This window comes from Pinus tabuliformis, chromosome X (assembly GCF_031772625.1).
Source record: "Pinus tabuliformis cultivar Carrire ecotype Pingquan chromosome X, CPIR1, whole genome shotgun sequence".
Taxonomy (NCBI): Eukaryota; Viridiplantae; Streptophyta; class Pinopsida; order Pinales; family Pinaceae; genus Pinus; species Pinus tabuliformis.
The window spans coordinates 1,281,096,615-1,281,122,743 of record NC_142308.1 but is presented as its reverse complement, the minus strand read 5'-3'; the positions used below and the strand labels follow the sequence as shown (position 1 = coordinate 1,281,122,743).

The window sequence follows — 26,129 nt, the reverse complement described above, 5'->3', positions numbered from 1 at the left end:
ACTTAAGAAATATTTAAAAATTGACTAATAATCTAATTAAGCCATTTTTAGGTGGAATTGATTTTTGGATTTTGGAGATTTCACGCATTCTAGCCTTTCCACAAAATTTAAAGGCTAGAACACATCCAATGCTACAAAAACTAACACCTTATAATTTGAATGCCATTACCATAGCTTTGTGGAATAGCGACATTAAATGATTAACATCGATGTCATGGATGTTACTATCTTTCTAATCATAAATCAAGGGGTATTTGTTAAAACAACCAATGTAAAACTATGCTTATTGTTTCCATTGGTAGGGACGTGTGGCAGACGTAGTGCCTATTTGTTGATGACTTTAAGAAGGGGATTTTGAAGGAGTAATGACCTATGTCCAATGGCCTTCCAACATTTTTAATTTATATATTATTGCCCATTATTGGATAAAGACTATAAAACGCATAAATATAAAGATTCGGCTTTGATTGAAGGATCTACAGTGGTCGGAAATATTTGAATTGAGAAAATTAATATTTGACATCAATGAATGCCATGCAGGTCCTTTTGATTACCTGCAAAGCAATGTCTCCGTTTACTCCATTCTTTGCAGAAGTTTTATATCAAAATTTGCGTAACGTTCTTGATGCTGGAGCAGAGGAAAGTATCCATTACTGCAGTTTTCCAGAAGTTGGAGGAAAGGTGGAGCTTCTTTGTTAAAACTTATGTGAATAATTCTATAAATTCAGTAGTCACACATTCGTTGAAGCTAATTTGCTCCCACAGAGATTTCACTTGTCGATATTTTCGGTGGCAATTGTTTGATTTCTTTATTGTTTGTACAGATAGAGCAGCGCATTGAACTAAGTGTCACAAGGATGATGACGCTTATTGATTTGGCTCGAAATATCCGGGAGCGGCGCAATAAGCCTCTAAAAACACCTTTAAGGTAATTTCCAGTGAAAGAAACGTCAGTTTGCTTTTTCATTTTTCCTCAATACCTGTATCTGTCTTGGCAGGGAGATGTTTATAGTTCATCCAGACGCTGACTTCCTTGAGGATATAACTGGGAAATTACTAGAGGTTAGTGATATGGCCAAAATAACTTTTACAGATTTCCCTGAGTTTGCTTAGTAATATCGATATCTGCTTCTGGATGGATGGAAACCTATTCCACTCTGGAGTTATGGAAGTGTGATTTGTGCTTTTTGACAGTTTCTGTCATTGGGTATATTGGGATTTGAATTTTGAATATATTCTATGATGAATGTACAAGGAAACTTTCTTTAAATTTGTTAAAAAAATATTTGAATTTCATTTACGACGAATCGCTTAAGTCTATGTGATGTCCTTTTCAAAGTGCCAAAAATATATATTCTGAAAGTAAACATAATCATGGATCATGGTTCTAAAATTTTAGAAAGACGTGGCATTTCAAATAATACAAGAATTATAAATTTGTTTATTCTCTCTTTTCTATACATATATACAACCCTTTTAGGGTCGTGGACGTCCACAAAGCCACCCTTCTTCTGACTCCTGGTACTGCGTGTTGATATTGTGCTGGCTGTCATGCAGCTACTAATTTCTGTTCTGAGCCCCGACATGCTGACGTCTTCCCTCTCTAGCCACCAACCACGATTGTGCCCTCCTTTTAATTGTATCAGTTTTCCCATGGGTTGCCTATGCTTTCCAGTGAACCTGGCTCTGATACCATATAGAATATAAGAGAAAATAGATGATTGCATATTCCATAATATGAAAAGAGAAATAGTTGTTGTATGACCCTTGAGATTGATTTTGATCGCAACAAACTTTACCTCAAAACACGTGTCTTTATTAATTTATCCGTTGTATCTTATTTTAATCACTACCTTGAGAGTATTATGATATATAGTATATACAGTAAAGTGCTTTATAATATGAACAATATACTAATCATAATATCAGTCCAGGTGGACTTCAGTTTTGCGGGTGTGATGTGTTGATTTGCTGGATATGGTGATTGGAACAGCCTATGTGGTTCTTTCTCCCAATTCGAAATGTTTGCTGTTTGCAAATCGTGCCATTGGTGCAGTGTAAACTAGACGTGAATACTCCTTTTGCTCCATGCTATTTTTCCTAAGTGAATTATTTTTTACTGTCAATAGAGAAATTTACAGTTACATGCTTGATTGATAGGGTCAGATATTCAACATGTAACTGCTACCTACGCTTACCTAAGTTTAGAGAGAGGGCAAGATATTTAACTTTCAATCTTCTGTCTCTCTGGAAGATTAATTATACATCATCCATGTAGTGGCCAATACCAGCTTGGTTGCTTTACAACTTCTATAGGCATCCTTTCACCAATGACATGTATGCTGACAAGATTCACTCCATTTGCCTTTTTCTTTCTAATTTCTATAGATGATAGTGTTTGAAGTAATGCTTCCATGTCATGTATAGTTGTGATTATGAGTTAGGAGGAGTCAATCTAGGAGTTGTTGTTTCCTATGTATGAGTTGTAGTTGTGATCTAGATGTGTCGAAGTCAGTAATTTATGCCCTATATATTTGTAACCCTTGTGATCAATAAAGACATCGAAAGGTGATTTGTGTTGTGTGCAATAGCTCCTTGCTCTCTCTTTCAAATTTCTATCATGGTATCAAAGAAAGTACTGCCTTGACTCCCTTAAGGGAGGGCCAGGAAGATGTGAGAGAGGCTTAATTTTATTGCTTTATAAATAGATTAGGTTAGGGGATTGTATTGTGTGGACTGTTTATTGTTAAGAAATTTTGTTTTATTTTTGTATGTAATAGTAGCTGTCATTGGGGCAATTCTGGAAATTGCAGTGTGGATGATTTGTTGTGTGTATAATCTCTCTTTGCTCTCTTTCAAATTTCTATGTGTCGTCGTTGTATGGACGGTGATGGTGGTTGTGTACATTCAACATTATGTGAAAGAGGCTGAAAATTCCATTCACGCTGCTACTTTGTGCACACAAATCCAGCTACTTGTCTGCGGTTTGAATTTGTAAATTTTTTGTTCCTTTACCTGTCTTATCGGTTCTCTTTAGGCAGCTTGAGTCGCCCTGCTCTGGTTCAACGACGTCACCTACTCCATCAGCGGCTGGCCCATGCTTTCCAGAATCCCAATTTTGAGACATATTCTAAGCTCTCGTCATTCGTTGCCTTCATTGTGGGAGTTAAGGAAAGAGATTTAACTTGGAATATTTTAATTGGGAGTGCCTATTTGTCATCTTTCCTTGCAAGAACTATAATGAATTCTTCAATTATAAAGGGCAGCTCTTCTAAAAGGAAGAGTTAAAATGTTTTTTCTTGGTTCATGTGTTCAATGGTTTGAGTTGTAGTATATTATTATATTGTACGAAAATAAAATGATGTAGAATCACAAAGAACAACCCAATTCTTAAATAGACTAATGTGACCTGTCGTGCTCCGGGAGCATTAGTCATAGGTAGTTCTTAATAAGGTCAAGCTAGTGTGACTTGTCGTGCTCTAGGAGCATTTGTACAGGCTATTTTATACAAGGTTAAGTTGTGGAATTGTGTGTTGAAGACATTCTGCACCCAAAATGCTATCCTAGATAACTGTTGAATATAGCGGAAGACCATATATTCAACAGATGGTCGCAGTTCCATAGGATGGTTCAGTATCGATGCTGACCCGTTGCGCTCCGGGAGGTTGAGAAGCATTAATTCTGCAAAGCACGTCAACGATGGTCTGAAGCAGTTGTGACTAAAATGGATCAAGTGTGAAGCTCAAAAGTGTGGTGAAGAAAAGAGCGGAAACCGTGAGATTTCAAAGTGGATATGAGTGCTAGTGATGACCATATGAGAAAAATATGACAGATTTATTTTTTGTTGTAATATGTGTTTTCAATGTTTTCCATGTAAGCATTAAGGGAGGGTGTTGGAAGTAGTGCTTCCATGTCATGTATAGTTGTCATTATGAGTTAGGAGGAGTCAATTTAGAAGTTGTTGCTTCCTATGTATGAGTTGTAGTTGTGATCTAGATGTGTCGAAGTCAGTGATTTATGTCCTATATACTTATAACTCTTGTGATCAATAAAGACATCAAAGGGTGATTTGTGTTGTGTGCAATTGCTCTCTCTTCTCTCTCTTTCAAATTTTTATCATATAGAGGCTCCAGTCATGCCAATTGCCTTGCTTCCTTTGACTTGGTCAAAGGGACTAGTTCCTTTCTTTTATTTGAATTAGTCGATTTGTGTTTGCTCTTCATCATCCCTGAGTTTTAGACAAAATCACTAGCAAAAGGTGGCTCCCTTTTTCATGACTAGGTCCATATTCATGTACATATCACTCGCTTGCCACTATTTTCCAAAACCCCAAATTTTATACACACAATTAATTAAAAGTTTGACTTAGTAGGTGTGTCATTCTTTGTTGACACTACTTTCCAAATCCCCAGATTCTATGCACTTGAACATATATATATATATATATATATATATATATATATATTTGACTCAATAGGTCTGTCAGAAATGTTCTCATTAACTAATAGATGGAAAACCCATCTCACTCAATCTTGCTTAACCGATGTAGCTTCTTTAATGGAAATTACAGAATTGATCTTAGTAAATGAAGGACCGGGTATTAGATTTATATTTCCTTGGTTCTTTTTGCATCTAATTGTGCAATAGAATTCTTTTTTGGCAATTACAAGGAAACTATTAAGATTATTGTTCGATGGGCTCTGCCATTATCTAGTCGGCTCGAGTTGAGTATTACTAGATGCTTTGTTTTAATTTATGGTGCTTTGCATTCAAAATTATTTTATTTTATCTATTTTTAGTGCACTTCACCTAGGGAGATTTGAGCAAAGAATTTATGGGCATAGAACTAGCCAAATGTGTGAAAATTCAAGAAACCCTGAATCACTATTGCAACAACTGATTAAGTTCCTTCTATTTGTTAATTACTGAACAAATTACTCACTGCTTCCTACAGCAAATACCGAAACTAATACACTACAACCTTCACCAATTAAAATTATATGCGGAAACAAGAAACTTAGCAAGACAGAAATACACAACACATTACACCGTTATTTTTGTACAAATGTGCCCGGAAAAACCCAATGCAGGAAAACCAGTGCAACAGTTGAGGGTTTGTATTATTATGCAGTAATTGTTGAATACAATCTTTGGATGCCTTGTTGGCTATCCAATACAGAGAATATGACTGACAGGGAGATGAGTGAGATATACCTCACACTATCACTGGTGATCCTGACTGATCCAACCACAGAATGGCTAGTCCCTTGCTGCCTCTGCGCAATCACTGTGTAGGCCCTACATCACAGCTTCCGGGGATTGTGTCACTCCTTCTGTTGATTGTTTTGCTTCTGGAACTTCGACTTTTGTCCTCCCGGTCTCACACCCCGACTTTCGGCTTCAAAACTCGACCTCTCCAGAAAAATACGGATCTCCTCTCATGTTCTGCGCTGCTTCTAGGTCAGCCTATGCTACCCAGCGTAGCCTCTGTGCTGCCTCTTCCAGATCTCTCTTTGCATCCTCTGCGAAGTATTCTCGAATTAGGAAATTCTCCAACCGGAACTATCCTTGCCCCTCACTGCAAGAAATCTCTTCAATCGATTCTCTAGCAATTGTTGCGTTGCCCTCTCTAAGAAATTCGATCTCTTGATCTCTCACTCGATGTGATTTCCAAATGCCCATCAAGCCTCCTCTTATAATCTTTCAGTTGAGAATCAATGACCCAGATTAGATGCTAATTAATGGCTCAAATCATTTTGGCTTTATCCTCGTCTTCTTCTAGAAGTTTCACCCATAGTTTGATTACTACCCTTCAATTATTTTAATTCCATAAGTTTAGGCTTAGGCACCCATTAAACATAAATAATGGGTGAGAAAAGCCAAGCCCTAGCTCCGAGATCAAACTTTTCCCTAGTATCCCCAAGGCTAGTGCCTCATAGGATCAATTCAACACCTTTAAGCAATTTGTTTTTTGATCCTTTCCCCCTCGTTGTGTGGGTTAAGAACATCATTGGTTGGTAAACTCTTACCTCCTAACCCAGGCCAGTTCCACTTTGTCTCGTGTGGTCCCATTCCTTTGAAAAGACAATTCTTCAAGAACCATCTAGGATACCAATTTCAAGAAGGATTTTAGGGATTGGGAAGCTTTTTCACAAGGCATATTCCCTAAAACCTAACCCTCAAATCCTCCTATCCTTCTCCTAGAAGACATTGTACGTTGCTTAGAAAGCAAGCAAGCCCTATTCTTCAACCTCTTCTAGAAAGGAATTATTTGGGTCACTCTATATCCACTTGGCAGCTGACCCAGGACTTGTAGGATGATGTGGCATCCCCTAGACCATCATCAAAGCTGTTGCAAACGATCTACAAGCATCTTCGATTCATTTGGAGACCAATGAGGTTATTATTGTGTCCCCACACCCATTGGGAGCACCACAGATTTATTGTTTGGAGAACAAGGGGCCAACCCCTTTTCCATCGCTTTTGAGGGTCCTACTCTTCATTATGGCACCCATGGACCTCATCAGGCCTTTTAGAGGGCCCTACGACGTGCATTATTCATCATTTGACCTCTTAAGAGGCATATTCTTTCATTTGTGAGCTAGTTTGGTGGGCTTGTCACCAAAATATTTTTGGGGCTTATGTAGGCCAAGGAGACTAATTCAAACTCCTCATTAGTGTATAAATACAAGTGAGATGAGTTCATTTTCTCATCATCACTTTGGATTGGATCTTTTCTCTCTCTTGAGAATTTCGCACTTTTTCTTGGAGGATGAATTGGAGCTTTATGGATGAATTTTGATGTGTGGATTTGGTTTATCTTATCTTGGAGCTTCTCTATTGTCAAATTGTGGATCGTTAGATATGTTCTATTACATGTAAGTACATTATTTTAATGTTATTCTTGATTTACTTTTTCAGATACATTGGATTGGGATTTTCGCTATTTTTAGGGTTAATTGCTGCATGCATTTACTGCTTAAATTGTGGAATTTTGTCTCTATATAGCATCTCTCAATGTACAGGCCATGTAATTTGAATGAAATATCCTAGGGGTAATTCTATCTACGAATTCATCTTGATAAGCCATCACCTTTTGCACATTGAAGTATAAAAGCTGCAAGATTGCTTCTCCTTGACCTAGAAGGCTAGCAAAGTTGTCTTGAGGCCTCCTTGACTAAGAACCAAAGGTCCTAATTCATATTTATCATAGACTCTATTCTACCAAGGCTAAGGCACTGATCTACTAAGAGGTGGTCACCTAAAATCAATTATTTTTCACCTTTTCCTAGGCCTAGCTAGGTTGGGTCACCTAGAACATCATTTTCCCGAAAAAAATAGCCCTCCAAAAAGTTCGATCTACTAGCCTCTCCTGCGTTGGTGCTTCCTCAAGGCCTCCAATTTTGAAGCCATTCTGACAATGGAGTTGTGATAAAAGCCAAGCCCTAGCTTTGAAATCAAACTTTGCCCTAGTATCCCCAAGGCTAGTTCCTCACAAGATCAATTCAACACGTCTAAGTGAATATTCTTTCTTTGATCCTTTCCTCCTCCTTGTCTAGGTTAAGAACATAATTGGTTGCTAAACTCTTCCCTCCTAACCCAAGCTAGGTCCACTTGGTCCCATGTGGTCCCATTCCTTTGAAAAAGCAATTCTTCAAGAACCATCTGGGATACCAATTTCAATTAGGATTTTAGGGATTGGGAATCTCTTTCACAAGTCATATTCCCTAAAACCTAACCCTCAAATCCTCCTATCCTTCTCCTAGAAGACATTGTACCTTGCTTAGAAAGTAAGCAAGCCCTATTCTTCAACCTCTTTTCGAAAGAGATTATTTGGGTCACTCTATATCCACTTGTTGATTTATCCTTCATTTGTGACTCTATATATACTGGGTCTCCTCCCATCGGTGAAAGTTTGTAAATAGTAGGGAGCTTTAGCTGAGGTGACAATGGGTTGAGTCTCCATTTGTTGCTCTTGGTCTAGCATTTGCCCTTTAGTGATCCGGTTTAGCTCCCCTGCTTGTTTGAGAGGTAACATATCCCATGAGGGATGGAGAGGAAAATGGGCCACAAACATCAAAATGAACTAGCTCCAAGATGGTCTTGGCCTTATTGTCTCTGCTGGGGAAGGATGTGTGAAAATTCCAAAACTGAAATCCTATTGCAGCAACTGGAAATTATTCTTTTAATTGTTAATTACTTTTAACAATTTATTTTCTACGACAAATATTGAACAAATCACACTGCAACTTAAACAAATAAAATACTACGGAAATAATAACGTTGGAATCTGAGAAAACCTAGCACGCACACATTAAAATGACATCGTTATTTGAGGTCTTCCTCGGAAAAACCCAACTTGGGAAAACCAGTGCAACAGCCGAGGGTTTTATATTATTAAGTAGCAGTGAAATTTGAGTACAATAATCTGGATGCTAAACCTGACAATCCTACAGAGGAAAATACTGGCAAAAATCTAGTGAAGAATTTTCCTCACTCTACAGGCAAATCTAGCATTGAATACTAGCCTCTAAAACCCTCTATGAATTGCCTTGCATCACCCTCTGCGTGGGCTCTGCGCAGGCTCTAATTCGTATGTCCAGGATCTCAATTTGAGTTGCTTCTTCTGTTTTCCATTGACTCTGGAAACACTTCTCCCAGCCTCTGCAAAAATTCTTTTGCCATCAGAACACTAAAACGACTACCCAAATCTGCAAATCAAACTGCCTTTAGAGGCTATTGCGCAGTCCTTATGTTAGCGTCACTGTGGATCTTCTGCCTCTTTGCAAATGCACTCATTGGATCTAGAAATCTTCCTTGAGCCTCATTGCCCCTACCGCTCACTATCTTTGCTTCCTCACTAAAGCTCGAAATCTCCGGCAATTGGCTATTGCTACTCTGGAAAATCGAATTCTACAAGTGACTGGTGTATTCTCCATCACCACATTGATCCCTTATATCTCATGTTGGGACTCCAATGACTAAGATTAAATTTTAATCAATGGCTTAGATCATTTCTAGATCGATCTATGTGAGTTTCTAGAGAATTATCACATTGACTTAATTAATTCTGATTAATTAACCAATTTTCCAAAGTTTAGACTTAGGAAACATTAAAAAATTGGTTAATAATCTAATTAAGTCATTTGCAGGTGGAATTTCCATAAATTATTTATGGGTTTTAGCGATCTCATGTATTTTAGCCTCTCCACTAAATTTCGTGGCTAGAACACATTCGATGCTACATAAACTAATAGGATGTCTTGGAATACTTGCCAAGTGTGCAACCTTTGCACACATCATGTTGGTCAACAGTACACTGTGGAAGTCTTGTGGCTATCTCCCTTAGAATTTTTAGCGCTCCATGGTGTAAGTGACTTGTTAGTTTTTCTAACATCGATTGTGCTCTAGCAACGAAATTTGGTGGAGAGGCTAGAATACATGTATTCTCCAAAACTTAGAAAACGTTTCTGGAAATTCCACCTAGAGATGACTTAATTAAAATAATTAATATTTTTTTAATGGTATCTAAGTCTAAACTTAAGAAAATTGATTAATTAAAAGGTATTAAATTAAGTCATGGTGAGAATCTTCTAGAAAAAGACATGGGTTGAGTTCTATTTAATCTTAGCCATCAATTATGTTTTAATATTGGTCGTTGATGTCTCAACGAGAGATTATAAGAAGAAATTCGATGGGGATTGGCGAACACACTTGAGACACCATGGAATTCGATTTGTTGGGAAGTTGATCTTCAAAGTAGCAGTTGTGTTGCCAGATGTGATTCAGGAAGATCGAAGCAGTGAGAGAGGGGTAGGGATAGTAAGGGCTGGAGGAAGATTTTCCAGTCTGGTGAGTGCATAGCAAAGAGACAAAGAGTTCAACAAAGAGGCAGCGCAAAGCAGAGAGGCAGCACAGTGCTTCAGAGGGGAAGTCATATTTTGCTGGGGAGAAGCAGTGATTCAGTGCCAGAAGCCAGAGTGGGAGCTCGGAGGCAAAGAGTGCCCATTTCCCAGACAACAACTGATTTGTTAGCGAGAGAGACGCTGGTCCGAGTTGTGTGACGCAAAACTACGTAGGATGAAGCAGACACTATGCAGAGGCAGTAGAGATAAGCTCATTTTGAGCCAAGGTCAGTGTCAGATCACTCGTGGAAGTGAGATTTTTCTCACTAGATCTTTTGTCAGTCATTTCTTTGTATGGATTGCTAGATTTGAGCAACCATAGTTTTGTACTCAGATTTACTACTGCATAATAATAAAACCCTCAGCTGTGGCACCAGTGTTCCCAAGTTGGGTTTTTTCTGGGGACATTGGTCCAAAAACAAACAATGTTGTTTGTATGTGTGTGGATTTATTCTTCCAACATTATTTTTTTCTTCCACAGTATTTTATTTGTGAAGGCTGCAGTATATTAATTTTGATATTTACCATAGGATGCAGTAAATAATTTGTTCAATCTATTTAACAAATAGAAGAAACTTAATTAGTTGCTTTGGTAGGATTCGGGGTTTTCAATTTTTCACATGGTATCAAAGGACAGATAGAAGCTGGAGAGCTTAGTAGGAAAAGGGAAGAGGATTTTCGAATCTCTCTAGAGGCAACAATTCAAAACCCCTAAGAGGCAGTGCAATCCCTGGGCCAGGAAGGCAGTTTTTGAGGAAAATTTATTCCTCTGAGAGAGTTAATAGAGAAATTAGATTTCCCAGATCGAAGCTTACTAGAGGCAGAGGGAGACAAAATTTTCCTTGCAGAGTAGATCTTCAGTTGGGATGCAGTGATTTTGGAGCAGTTTGCTAGTGCAAAATAGCGTCAGGAGGAAGGAAGAGCACACATTGAGGGAATTCTTTTCTCAAGGGATTTCTAGTCCAGAAGTTCAAATTTTCCTAGCAGAGCAGCGGTAGTTGTGAGCAAATTTGCCGACTCCAGCAGGGAGTGCGAAAAACTAGGAAGCAGCTGCGCAAAGTAGAAGAGGAGGAATTTGACATTTTTTGCAGAGATGGCATTAACAGGGATGAGAGATCAGGATTGATTGGAGGGAGTCTCCAACTATGTGATCTAGAAGGCAAGAATTTCCTGTCTTCTAAATGAGTATGATTTCAAATCTTGCATCGATAGTGTGGTAGCTGTAGCCGTAGATGTAGATCCATTGAAGGCTTACAAGAAGGAGATGGCGACAACAAAGAGGTTGATTCTCGATGGGGTTTGAGATCACATGGTGTCTCACATAGTTGGCAAAGATACTACTCGACAGATGTGGGAGGTTCTTGCTATGTTATACGAGGGATCTTTCGAGCAACGAAGGATGTACCTTGAGGAGAAGCTGAGATGCACAAGGATGCAGAAAGGGGAGCGCATCCTACAGAATTAGTGCAATTTGCTCTCAACAACATTTCTGAAGAATGGAAGGTCTTTGTCTAGAGCATTCTGGGCAGAGAAAAGTTGCGAGACTGGGATGTATGTGGGCTGATCTGCAACAGGAGGAGATGAGGCGAGATTTGGTGAAGACCACCATCACTGGCAACAGCAGCAGCAGTGGGACGAAGCAAGTAAAGGAAGAGGAGAATGTGGCCCTAGCATCAAAGGGGCAGTAGGAGCAACACAGGAGGAAGAAGGACATTTCCAAGGTGAAATGCTTCAGATGTGGTGAGCTTGGCCACTACAACACTTAATGTCCTGTCATAAAGAAGGACAAAGAGGAGAAGCAGGATCAATAGGCTGCATCTATAGAGATCAATAGAATGTCCTCCAGATTGGAGGAAGAATTTGCCATGATCACCGAGATATCTCTAGGAGGGAGGTGGGGTGACTTGGTTTTGTAGCCCCAGAGAGCTACAAGATGGGCAGGATTCTTGAGGAGGTACACCTCATGAATCAATACCTTGTTATGGGAGCCCAAAACATGTAGTAGCAGGATGGATCATCGACAATTGGTGCATTCAGGTGCCAGAGTGACAGATGTAGTAGCTAGTAGCGGGTCAAATATTGGGCAGCGCTGTACAGAGCTGGCAGTAGTGCAGTTGGTAGCAGTGTAGAGTCAGCAACAGCGCAAAGGCTTAAGTGATAGCGCAAAGTCTAGCAGTAGTCAGGACTCAGGTGACAAATGCATCATACTGTTCATAGTTGATTTAATATTTTGGGTGCTTTTTAGTTGCAGTTGTAGCAGCAACAGATGGAGAGGGAGTTGCAGTGCAGATGTAGTCTTGGCAACGGTTCAGCAAGGCCAGCAGCAGCATGGATGCAGTGTTTATTAGAGTTGCGCAGTAGTTGATGGGTAGCAGCAGCTAGACATCAACAGTGTGATAGGAGGTGGTGCAGAGACAGGGTGTTGCTTCAGTGGGTTGCATCACTAGAACACATTCCTCGCTAAGAGGGAGTGTTAGTTTTTGTAGCATCGGTTGTGTTCTAGCCACGAAATTTGGTGGAGAGGCTAGAATACATGTATTCTCCAAAACCCATAAATCGTTTATGGAAATTCCACCTAGAGATGACTTAATTAAAATAATTAATCTTTTTTTAATGGTGCCTAAGTCTAAACTTAGGAAAACTAATTAATTAAAGGGTATTAATTAAGTCATGGTGAGAATCTTCTAGAAGACGACATGGATTGAGTTCTAGTTAATCTTAGCCATCAATTATGTTTTAATCTTGGCTGTTGATGTCTCAGCGAGAGATTATAAGCAGAAACTGGATGGGGGTTGGAGAACACACTTAAGACACCAAGGAATTCGATTTTGCTAGGAAAGCAATCTTCAGAGTAGTATCTATGTTGCTAGAGGTGATTCAGTAAGATCGAAGCGATGAGAGAGGGGTAGGGATAGTAAGGTGGGGAGGAAGATTTTCCAGTCTGGTGAGTGCATAGCAGAGAGACAAAGAGTTCCATAGAGAGGAAATGCAGAGTAGAGAAGCAGCGCAATTCTTCAGAGGGGAAGTTGTATTTTGCTGGGAAGAAGTAGTGATTCAGTGCTAGAAGTCAGAGTGGGAGCCCGAAGGCCAGAAGAGTCCATTTCCCAGATAGCAACTAATTAGCTAGCAAGAGAGATGCTAGTCTGAGTTGTGTGACGCAGAACTACATAGTTTGACGCAAGGACTGTGCAGAGGCAATAGAGAGCAGCTCATTTTGAGCCAAGGTCAGTGTTGGATCATTGATCAAAGTGAGATTTTTCTCACTAGATCTTCTGTCGGTCATTTCTCTATGTGGATTGCTAGATTTGAACATCGATAGTTTTGTACTTAGATTTACTACTGCATAATAATAAAACCCTTAGCTACTGCACCAGTTTTCCCAAGTTAGGTTTTTCTGTGGACATTGGTCCAAAAATAAACAGTGTTATTTGTGTGTGTGTGCATTTATTCTCCCCGCATTATTTTTTTCTTCCACAGTATTGTATATGTGAAGGTTGTAGTGTATTAGTTTTGATATTTACTGTAGGATGCAGTAAATAATTTGTTTAATTTATTTAACAAATAGAAGAAACTAAATCAGTTCACAATTAAGATTCAGGGTTTCCGAATTTTTACATGTCCCATATGCTTATGCCAAAGCTCCCCAAGTTCACGACCCTGCTATTGCCTCCACTGTTGCTCAAGGCCGCAACTATCTCAAATTGAAGCCTATAGAGGTTCTTCACCCTAAATCCAATCTTCTTGGTTGCTTCGGAGTTGGAAGGCTTTATGAAGGCCTTTCCTCCACTGAAGATAACCTCATAACCCTTGTCTTCTAGGGCTGAGACTGAAACAATATTTTTCTTCAATCTTGGGACATAGAGGACATCTCTAAAGTAGAGTGGATTCCATTACTCCCTCTCAAACTTGACAATACCCACATCGTTGGCTAGGTACCTGCCGTCATCTCCTAGCTCTACGTGAAACTGCATGTCCTCAATCAACTCGCTGAAATACCCCTTATCCTTGGTCATAGGACAAGAAGCTCCACTTTTAATATACCACACACTGCTAGCCGTTGAGCTTGCCATTGCAGCTATAAGTGAGAACTCCTTCTCAAAGTGAGAAGAGAACTCATCCACCTCTACTAATGCTACTACTTGGTCCTTGCTGGATCCCTTCTTCCTATTTGGTCACTTGGTGGTGTAGTCCCCGAACTAGTGGCATGAGAAGCACTTTATCTGGCTCAGATCCTTCTTCTTCTTCTTCTCTCCTCTAGTGCTAGCCTTGGCCCCTCTTGTGCCTTTCTTTCCTTTGGCCTCGCCCCCTTTGCCAGCTAGGGCAAAGTTCTCCTCCTCCTCCATCTTCATGTGAGACCAAACTTTGGCCTGCCTCCGATCTCCTCTTGAACGTAGTCACCCCACAACCACTCGTAATTGGAAGCTTTTCTCTAACACTCATAGCGTCAGTGAAGTTTTGCCATGACTTGGAAAAACAATGAAAATTCCGAAAAGGGAATCCTATTGCAGCAACTGTAAATTATTCTCCTAACTGTTAATTTAATTTAACAATTTATTTACTGTTTTCTACAACAAATACTGAATAAATCACACTGCAACCTACACAAATAAAACTGTGGAAGAATAAACGCTGGAAGAAATGCTAGTGCACACATAAAATAACACAATTATTTTTGGACAAATTGTAACGACCTATCTATAAAATAAACATTAAAGAAATTATATTAATCAATTAATAAAATAATAAAAATAAATTAATGATAAAGTATTTTAATATAAGTCCAAACCTTTATATTAAAATCAAACAAAGGATATTAAATCAAAAAAATCAATATACCTTTTAAAAGAAATATATATGACGTGACATGGAAGGGTGTCACGAGGAGATGAAGTGGTGGGTTGTTGGTGGAAGGGCGGCCACTGCCAAGAAACAATTTATAAACCAAAGAGAACTATTTGGGAAAAACATCGGGAAAAAGGAGAAAGAATGAAGGGGATACTGAAGAAGGGCAGAATTTTATAAACTTGAGTTACCGACAAAAAGGAGAGCCGGTTATTCTAAGGTTTCTGGGCATGGGGGAACAGTCTGCTTCAACTAACAAGCTTACTGGACTGAGTAGCGAGGTTCTGCTCAGTTTGGTTGGGCGGTTTTGGTCTTTTGGTAAACAAGAGCGAACTGGAGAAATTCTGAAACATCTTCATCTGCAGTAGACATCTGCAGCAGACCAAGTAAGTACTTCTCAGTGAATCAATCAATTAGTTATATGAAATTTTTGTATAAATTTAGAACAATTTTTTTTTTTAAGGTTTCATACTCTGTTCAGGATAGATAGCTCTATAAAATCTCTTTACAATATTTAAAGTTCAGTGAATCTTTATAGTTGCAGAAATGGTTCCTTAAATTAGTTCAGCCCTTACATCTGGTATCAGAGTAGGTTCAAACTCTTGGATCTCTTAAGTTTGTTAAAATAACCTTGCTTAAAACAAAGAATAACGAGTCAAAAGTTGAAAGTCTGTGACTGTATATTATAGAAAAGCCTTTCATTACAAGCATAATGAATTCTGTCTGAAGAAGTAGTGATAGCAAATGGAAGCATAATAAACTCTGCTTGAAGAAGTAGTTATAGCAAGTGCTCCACTATCGCAGATGCATCTTCTGACTGAAGAAATGCAACTAAAACCCCTTCGTTATTAAATACTTCTCTTTTCTAATGGCTTAGAAAAGAGCTCTTATCCTGGAAAGGGAACTCTGTATCCGAAAAGAAGAAAGGTGATTAGTTTATATGTGCATGCTTTACCCAAGCATGGCTTGGGGCTAAGCGGTACTTTCCTTAAATACTCGACTACCCATGACGAAATTCTCTAGAAGCCTCAAGGTGACAGCAAAGCCCCAAAGGATTATTTCCTTATTATCATTGACATCTGATCTATTGTTGTTGATGTACATCGCTGCAGTAGTTACTCTAGATACAGTAAAACAACTTTAGTGCACCATCTCTTCTTGAGTTATTTATACAATCCATGTCTTTGGATTGATCTGCAAACAAAGGTTTCATCTTGTTCAGAAGCTGTAAAAATCTTAAGAGAAAATCCAATTCGCATCAAAAAAAAAAAATAGACATGTTTAAATGCATTATAAAATTTTATTTAGAGCTGCTGTCAAGTTGAACGAATGATATATATATTGCAGCCTAAATAATGGAAACTACATATTCCTAGAGCTAACCTTGGAGCCTCTCGAACTTATACAGTCAATAAACACAGCAGCTGAGGCCTACTGTGGCTTGGATCGCGCAAATGGGATAATCTAACGCACAGAGGCTTCAGTTTTGAGAAGACCATGCTTCTAATGGCATCTTCATTTTCATTCGAGTAAACTTTGAACAAACTTCCAAATTCTTCGAAAATTAAGTCCCTCACCGTATCATGGTTACAAAACCATGCCCGCTTCATCTGCTTTGTTCTGGAAGCAAAAAGGATGAACGACAGTGCTAAAAAAAAAATTTCTTATATAACAGCGTTGTGCGTTAGCTTCTTCAGGACCAGACGTCAATAGCTGTCCTCACGCCAATTACCTCCGTGGAGTATGCAGGCGTGTTACTGTGAAGACGCGCCAAGGAAATAATTTTATTTTTAGGTGTCAAGCTATGAATTAATGTTTAAATTATCTCGTAACTATGTATTAAACTATATGATATGCGATATATGTCAACACCAGTGTAATGTTTGAACCATAGACCGACGGCGGCACATAGTTAGAACCCATGGCATATAGTTAAAACCTTCAGTACCCATCGAATGTGAGCCGCGGGGTCCAATGGTATAAAACGTGGTTAAAACTATATGTTATAAATGGATCATATATATATTCGCTGGGTGATTCGTCATAATCATTACCATAATATAATTTATTAAATTATTAACTGTTTTTAATATGGGCCATATTTTATATATATATATATATATAGATATATATATATATATATATAGATATATATATATATATATATATATATATATATAGCATATAAAATACAGGGACGTAGGCAGTTTATTTAACCATGTAATGCTGGAGCGTAGGGTGGGGAATTCGACCCATCGACCTCCCAAACATATAAAACTTTGCTACGGGCCAACGAACTGAACGAGATTTGATCATAAGACCTCAGCGCAGACAACCCGCTCATTCACCGTCACCGCATACGGAATTTCCATTGTGCCATTCGGACCAGAGCGTTGGTCGGGGTTTCGATCAACTGACCTCCCCACTACTATGTTGTATCAAATTAAATTTTATATATATTGCCGAAATCGGTAGGCGAGGGTTTCGAGCCCGTGAGCCATGTCACCGCCAAGTCTTAATTTTATATATGAGCTCATAAATTTTTGAATACTTAATTTTATATATAATGCATCATAGTTACGGTGGGGACTAAATGAATTAAAAATTTAATGTTTTAAATACTATATAATTATTTTAAGATGATTTATTTAATATATATATATATATAAGAGTAAAAGAGAGAAGAGAGATAAATGTAGATGATAAAATAGAGAGGAGTAATATAGGAAGTAGTATAGTATATAGAATATAAATAGAGGAATGGATATAGGAAAAGGAAGGTAAAGAGGGTAAGATAAATAGAAAATATATATAATAAAAAAAAAGAGATAATAAAATAAGAAAATTAAATAGAGAATGTGAGAAAGTCAAGATAATAGAAAATATATATAAAAAAATAGATGAAATAAGATATAAGAAAAATAAAGCAATAAGAAGATAAGAGAAAAAAAAAATTTATTTTAAAAATACATGTATATTAAAATATTTTATCATCAGCTTTGGTAATGATATGCGAGTTAGTGGAGAATGTTTACTAAGAGAATGAATGTTACTAATGAAGCTTAGAAAAAATAAGTATTATTACGCATTAGGATAGGATTCCCTGCATTAGGACAAGGAGGTCGTGAAACCACCCTCCTTGACCTCGGTACTAGTAAGATCTGCCTAGCAGATAAAAATAGCAAAAAAAAACTATACCCGTTTTTAAATGTGAAGTTGCAAAAACTATATGTTAAATCCAAATGTATACCTCAAAATTTTTACAAATTTTATTATGTATACAGGAAGCATTACAATGGTAAGGACATATGAGCGACGACGACATGATCGGGCAGCATCACTGTCATTAATGCCACCACCGTCGTGATCATCGTCTCCAGCGAGACCATCATCATCGTCTCCAGCGAGACCATCATCAATACCGATCGCTCCAGCACCGGAGTTGAATGTGATAATGAACTCATTGGAAGCATTATTGGAAACATTAAAAGGGTCAACCATGGCTAAGACCAAAGAAGAACTTCAACCCTTAGCAACAAATTTAGCAGAACCAAAGAATTTTGAGTATAAAAGATCAAAGGAAGATATTTCTAGGGAGCTTTAGAAAATTAAACTCCCAGAATTTTCAGGAGGTTGAGCAGGAGAACGTACCGAGGCATGGTTAGAAGGAATGAACGGATGTTTTAAGTTAAGAGAATATTCTTCTTTTGCAAAAACAAAAATTGTCGTATTTCAATTAAAGGAGAGTGCTTTGATTTGGTGGGGAAATCTGGAAAAACAACTACACCTCACAACGGACAATGTTCCTTGGGAATTATTCGAGGAAAGATTTCGTGCGAAGTATTTACCTCCATATTTTCAAGAACAAGTAGCTAGAGCCTTCCATACATTAGTTCAAGGCTAAGTCACCTGACACGGGGATTCGGGAGACGTAGGATTCAAGATTCGTGGTGTCGGATTCAGACACATTGACCCCCCGGAATAAGACACGTAGGATTCGTTATATATTATTTTATTAATATATATATATATATATATTAAAAATTAGATATTTCTTACACAAATTTTAATTAATGATACAAATTTATTGATTTCAAATATAGATCTTCATCTATAGCTATTAGCATGCATAGTACATACAAAATTCAAATACATGTCAATCTATTATCTATTTCTTATGCTTGGCCCTCTTGCCACCACGAGAAATGTCTAATTTTTTAGTCTTGTTGGAAAATCAGGATCTTTGTCATTAATATCACCCTCTAAGCATTAATATCCAGAGGTATTTTTGTCATTACCTCTGTATCTGTATAGGGATCTTTGTCATTAATATCACCCTTTAAGCATTAACATAAGATAAAACAAGCATAACATGTCAAGTCAAGATTTTGTTTGAGTGATGCATACATTTTTAGGAGGGTCATGATACAAGAGTTTGACAACCAATGTCACTAACATCAAGGTACATTGAGGGATTGGTGCTCTTGATTAAATACGAGTTCCATACCCTAATACATGACAAAATTCAATGGAAACATTGCAATTCCCCAATCCTAAAATCCTGAAAAACTGATAAGTCTGTTGGATTTTGAATGAAATCTAAAATTCTACTTTCTCCATATGAAATCCAATGAGGCCGGAACCACTCTCAAACATCCTAAGTCATTTCATGGTAATGTTAAAAATTTAAGTAAAAGGATGAAAATGAAGATTAAGGAGAATGTCACTCTATGTTGCAGGAAACGTGGTATAGAGGTCCGTTTCCAGACGAAAACGGGTACGAAACGTGGAAACGCGTTTGGTACGGCCGTGAAACGCGTTTCCGGCCGTACTGCCACGTTTCCCGAAACGGAAACGTGGCTAGTACGGCTGGAAACGCATTTCAGGGCCGTACGACCCACATTTCCTCATTAACTTGTGTTTTTTTTAATTTGTTTTTTAGTTTACTTTTAGGGTATGTTAGTGACTTCTTGTCGCTTCTAGATGAGTGTCTAAAGTTATAAAAGTGAATTTTTCCCTAGTGTTGATATGCAGTTCATGGTAATGTTAAATTCTTAAAGTAAAAGTGATATTCTCCTTTATTTTTCATTTTCATCCTTTTACTTAAATTTTTAACATTACCATGAAATGACTCAGGATGTTTGAAAGTGGTTTCACTCTCATTGGATTTCATATGGAGAAAGTGGAATTTTAGATCTCACTCAAAATCCAACAGAGTTATTTGTTTTTCAGGATTTCAGGATTGGAGGGATTGCAATGTTTCCATTGGATTTTATCATGTACTAGGGTATGGAACTTGTATTTAATCAAGAGAACCAAGCCCTCTATGCAGGGGAAACTCCCAATAATCAAGATCATGTAGGGTACTAGGGTATGAAACGTGTATTTAATCAAGAGCACTAAGGTCGTTCGACTATGTAGGAGGAGACTCCCAATACAACAGTGGTCATTCTAAAGAATGGGATGTGGGTGCAGAAAATCTTGATTTGGATCTCTCTCTTGCAGCCTTATAGTCTTTATTGTACTTGCAACCTCATATATTAATATAAATAAAGGCTGATTTTGAGATTTGGATATATAATAAAGGTTGCTTTTGGATATTCCGATATTTTTATTTTCATTATGTGATCATTCATGAGTAAATGTGATGTAAATTAAATCTTAATGTTTAAGTGTAATAAATTATAATGTATCATTTATGCTTTATGATTGCACATATATATATATATATATATTTTCAATATATATATATATATATATATTCGTGTTTTCCCATTTCCAAAATTTGGGGAGGTCGCGTTTCGTATCGCTTCCTGTTTCGGAAACTCGTACCTGTTTCCCCGTTTCGTGCAACTTAGATGTCACTTTAAGAATTTAACATTGCCATGAATAGCATATCAATACTAGGGCCTAGACTTGATCATTAAGCTGCCAAAACGCTTGCCAAATGAAAATATGTGTGGCTGTAATCACCAAATGTGACCTTTTCATACCCGTGCAGGTCACTTTTGCCGCCTGACGAGTCCTGGAAAATAGGACATGCTGCCAAAATTGTGATACAACCTCGGATTCGACGAGTCAGGAAAGGACACGACATGTCATGGTTTTTGGGCACGAGTCAGGGCAGAATCGCGTCGGACATGCTGGATTCGGGATTCATGGGGCCTATAGGACGAATCCGGTTATCTAGGTTCAAGGTAATAAAACAGTGGAGGAATATGAGATAAGGTTTAGCTTGTAAAATAAATTCATTACTTAGATTCTAATGAACGTTAGGCTGAACGCTTCATATTTGGGTTAAATCCTCGCATCAAGGCCTTGGTGAGGATGTGAAAACCATCATCAGTAGCTGGAGCGGTAGAATGTGGCCGTTATGCAAAAGAACATCTAGGAATCAAAAAGGATACCGGGCCAGCAGAACCTTTACAATCAGGGTTTTCAGGAAAGACTCCCTGAAATTTCTTCAGGGGAGGTAGCTCAAGACCACCTTATGGTAATAGATTTATCCCAAGAAATGTGGGAACAAGAGCTCCCATGGCAGTTAATACTATAGCTGCTGAATCATCAAACACAAGTCCATGGAAATCTCGTGGAACTGCTAATAGAGGAAGGAATTCAAGAGGAAGAAACATGAGAGGACGAAGTTCTTTATCTAGAAATTCATGTCCTGATTCAAGAGGACCAACACAAGGTAATTGTTGGGGATGTGGAGGACCGCATTTTCAACGTGATTGTCCAGAAGCTTCATCAAGTATATTGCATAGGACTGGAAAGGAACCAATATCAAATAATCAAGGCAATCATAGGATTCATGCTTTAGTCAACAACGACCAAGCAGCACATCAATCCATTGTAGTGGAATCTTTAGGTACTATTAATGGTATAAAACTCAAAATCTTATTTGATACTAGTGCCACAGATAGTTTCATTTCGTCATATGCATTAAACAAATGTGGGTTGGCAGCTCGCAGACAAAATGATTTCAGACTGGTAGAAATGGCCTCAGGAAAACTCCAATCCATAGACTTAAGTGTGGATCAATGCAAAATTGACCTAGGAGTCTGTTCGACTAAATTGAAAGTTTATGTCACAGCCTTAGGAACTTATGATCTTGTCATAGGTATGGATTGGCTAGAAGCTCATCAAGCTTGGGTAGACTGTTATGGGAAAAGAATTCTAGGTATAATTGATGAAGGAAAAGCGATCCAAATTCAAGGAATCAAGAGAAAAGTATCTTTACGCTACATATCAGCAATGAAAATGAAGTGTTGCTTAAGAAAAGGTTGTCAGACATATATAATTCAAGAAATAAGTAAAGGAAAAGGACCATCCTTAGAACAATATCTGGTGTTAGCGAATTTCCAGATGTATTTCCAAAGGAACTACCAGGATTACCTCCCGAACGAGAGCTAGACCTCACCATAGAATTGAAACCTGATACTCAACCAATCTCTAAAACACCTTATAGAATGACAGCTCCAGAACTTCAAGAATTACAAATTCAATCGAAGGAACTATTGGATATAGGACATATTCGACCCAGTATATCACCTTGGGGTGCTCCTGTAATTTTTGTCAAGAAGAAAGATGGATCCTTAAGATTATGCATAGATTATCGAGACTTAAATCGAACTACAATAAAGAATCGATGTGCTATGCCTCAAATTGATGATCTTTTCGATCAAATGAAAGGAGCTGCTGTCCTTTCAAAAATTGATCTTCAATCAGGCTATCATCAGCTAAGGATTTTTAAAAGTGATATTTCTAAGACTGCATTCCGGACACATTTTGGACATTATGAATTTACTGTGATACCATTTGGATTAAAAAATACACCAGCAGTGTTCATGAATCTTATGGACAGTGTTTTCCGCAAATATCTTGATCAATTTGTACAAGTCTTTTTAGATGACATACTCATCTATTCCAAGAATGAGAAAGAGCATGAAGATCATTTACGGATAGTGTTATCCTGCCTCAGAAAACATCAGTTATATGGAAAATTATCCAAGTGTTTGTTCTTTCAGGAAAAGATTCATTACATAGGTCATATCATATTAGGTGAAAGGATCTTAGTAGACCCTGAGAAGGTAAAAGAAATCATGGAATGGCCAATACCGAAAAACGCACATGAAGTACGGAGCTTTATGGGTTTAGCTGGTTATTACTGAAGATTTGTGGAAGGGTTCTCCAAAATTGCAAAGCCGATTACAACCCTTTAGCGTAAAGGTATTAAGTATGAATGGATTGAGGAATGTAACAAAGCATTTTCTGAACTCAAAAGACTACTGACCAGTGCACCAATCTTAAGAGTCCCTGATATGGACAAAGAATTTATGGTATGTACTGATGCATCCAAACATGGGTTAGGTTCAGTATTAATGCAAGATAGAGGAGTAATAGCGTATGTTTCAAGAAAGTTAAAGCCTCATGAAGAACTCTACGCTACTCACGATTTAGAGTTAGCTGCTGTAGTACTAGCTTTAAAGATTTGGAGACACTATTTAGTGGGACGAAGTTTTACACTTAGAAGTGACCATCAAAGTCTACAATATCTGTTCACTCAAAGAGACTTAAATGCCAGACAAAGATGATGGAGTGAATTCCTAAGTGAATATGACTTTGGAATATCATATATTAAAGGAAAAGAAAATGTAGTGGCAGATGCTTTAAGCAGAAGACCCTGGATATTCTCTCTCATACCTATCAAAATAGACTTAAGGCAACGAGTACTAGAACATCTCATAAAAGATAGCTGGTATTTAAAGGTAAGATCTAGTCTTGATAGTATAAAGCCGAAAAAATCTAAGTTTGAAGCAATGTTGCACGAAGCGGGGGCAAAGCGGAAGTGTTTTTTGGAAGCAGGGACGCGGAACCGTCATTTTCCAAAAATCTAGGAAGCGAAGCATCTGCAGAAGCGTTTGCTATATATATATTTATATTTTTTTGCATTTATACTCAAAACAAACATCCCAAATACGAAATTAATTGTAAAAGACATGAAAACATGCATATTTTTGCATAAATCAAGATAGATATAACATCCATTGTACATTAATGATTAATTATTTGAGCATCAACCATTTAGATGCATCAACCATCTAGATGCATCAACCATTTAGAATCTAGATTCTTCTCCTCTTGTCTAGCCTTTGCCTCTACCTCGATTGTCTAGGGATATTAGTCAACATTGCCCAATTTTGATCAAACTACCTAATTCAAGACTTAAAATATGGTAGAAAAAGCTTAACATGCTTGATCGATGATTTTGACTTGATTGAAAGGTAATTTTTTGCTAAGGGCATGTTGCGTGACAAAGGAGTTCAACAATTAACACCACCAACACTAGGGTACATATAGGGCTTGGTGCTCTTGATTAAATGCTAATCGCGTACCTTCATACTTGATATAATCTAATGAAATGCCACAATCCCATTGATCCTGAATTCCTGAAAAACTGTTAAGTCTGCTGCATTTTGAATAGGATATGAAATTCTATTTTCTCCATATGAAGTCCAATGAGGCTGGAACCACTCTCAAACATCCTGAGTCATTTCATGGTAATGTTAAAAATTTAAGTAAAAGGATGAAAATGAAAAATAAAGGAGAATGTCACTTTTACTTTAAGAATTTAACATTACCATGAGGGAGCATCTGCTATATTTATATTTTTTTTTGCCTTCATTTGTCACCCTAACCCAAGGTGGACCCACCCCCAACAAGCAAACTCACCTAAAATTAAAAAAAAAATTGAAAAAAAAAACGATTTTCTAAACGCTTTTCCGGAAGCGTACGCTTCCTCCTCCGAAGCGCTACGCTTCCGACTCCCGAAACGCTGTACGAAGCGCACTTCGGCGCTTCCGTACCATGCTTTCGAATTTCCAGGAAGCGGAAAAAAATTCGGAAGTGGCGCTTCCGAATTTCAGAAGCGCGCTTCCGGCCAAGCTTCCTAGGCGCTTCCGTACGGGACGCGCTTCGGGGCTTGGAAGGATGTATATTCTTGATAATAGGAATCTTCGAGACACCATCCTTAAGGAAGCCCACAGAGCAATATATTGTGCACATCCTGGAGTAAAGAAGATGTATACGGATACTAAGAAACTCTTCTTCTTGTCGGGCATGAAACATAATATCGTTCAATTTGTTGCAAGATATTTAGAATGTCAACAAGTAAAAATAGATCATTGTCATCCAACGGGCTTCTTACAACCTCACGACATTCCTATGACCAAATGGGAGATTATTTCTATGGATTTCATCATTGGACTACCTCTGACTTCTCAAAGACACAATGCCATTCTGGTAGTAGTGGATAAATTAACGAAAAGCGCCCATTTCATTCCCGTAAGAGATACTTACGAAGTTGCTGACGTAGCTCGAGTATTCATAAATGAAATTATCAGATTTCATGGAGTACCTAAGAAGATTATATCAGATAGAGATTCACGATTTACTTCAAGATTCTGGACTTGTATGTAGTCAGCCTTAGGAACTCAATTAAATTTAAGCACAACTTATCATCTTGAAACTGATGGGCAAACAGAAAGGGTAAATCAAATACTTGAAGATATGTTGAGGATGTATGTTATGGATCAGCAATCACACTAGGAAAAATACTTATCCTTAGTCGAATTTGCATACAATAACAGTTACCACAGTTCAATCGGAATGTCTCCATTTGAAGCATTATACGGCAAACCTTGCAGAACATCGTTAAGTTGGGACATGTTAGAAGATCGAGTGATAATAGGACCAGAATTAATCTAAGAAATGGAAGAGAAAGTAAAACAAATTAGGCAACGGTTAAAGGAAGCACATGATAGACAAAAGAGTTATGCTGATGCCCACAAAACTGATAGGAAGTATGAAGTAGGGGATCAGGTTTTCATCCGCATCAAACCGAATAAAAGTACTATTTGATTCGGAAAAGGGACAAAATTATCACCCCGAATTATTGGACCATTTAAAGTCATGGAAGGAGTTGGACCTGTTGCCTATCGTTCTGCACTGCCACCTCACTTGCATAAAGTTCATAATGTATTTCATGTATCTGTATTAAGGCATTACATAGTTGACCAATCTCATAACCTTCAATGGAAGGAACTACAGGTATTGGACGAAGGAACCATATCGGTCAAACCATTACGTATACTGGAACGTAGAGTTCGACAGCTCAGGAATCGTCTGGTAGACCAAGTTAAGGTCCAGTGGGACAAGTATAGTCCTGGATCAGCTACTTGGGAAGATACAGAAATCATATGTCAAAAATACCCCAACTTGTGTCAATTTTGAAGAACTTTAAACCATGTTTTATATATATTTGCTTTACTTTAAATCAGAGACTCAGAACCATTTTGAAATGATTATATATAAACGTGAATT

General features: G+C 37.9%; 1 protein-coding gene across 3 annotated transcripts in view; it reads left to right on the top strand.

Moving 5' to 3' along the window:
- Positions 1-26,129, top strand: part of LOC149144721 (isoleucine--tRNA ligase, cytoplasmic-like) — a 739,557-nt gene that overhangs the window by 320,493 nt on the left and 392,935 nt on the right. For all 3 annotated transcript variants that reach the window (XR_016264930.1, XM_089449912.1, XM_089449913.1), the window contains exons 16-18: positions 541-681; positions 825-928; positions 999-1,062. Coding sequence is in view for 2 of the 3 variants with exons in the window: in XM_089449912.1 (XP_089306038.1) it covers positions 541-681; positions 825-928; positions 999-1,062 (309 nt within the window). In the remaining variant the exon portion in view is untranslated. The remainder of the gene's footprint in view (positions 1-540; positions 682-824; positions 929-998; positions 1,063-26,129) is intronic.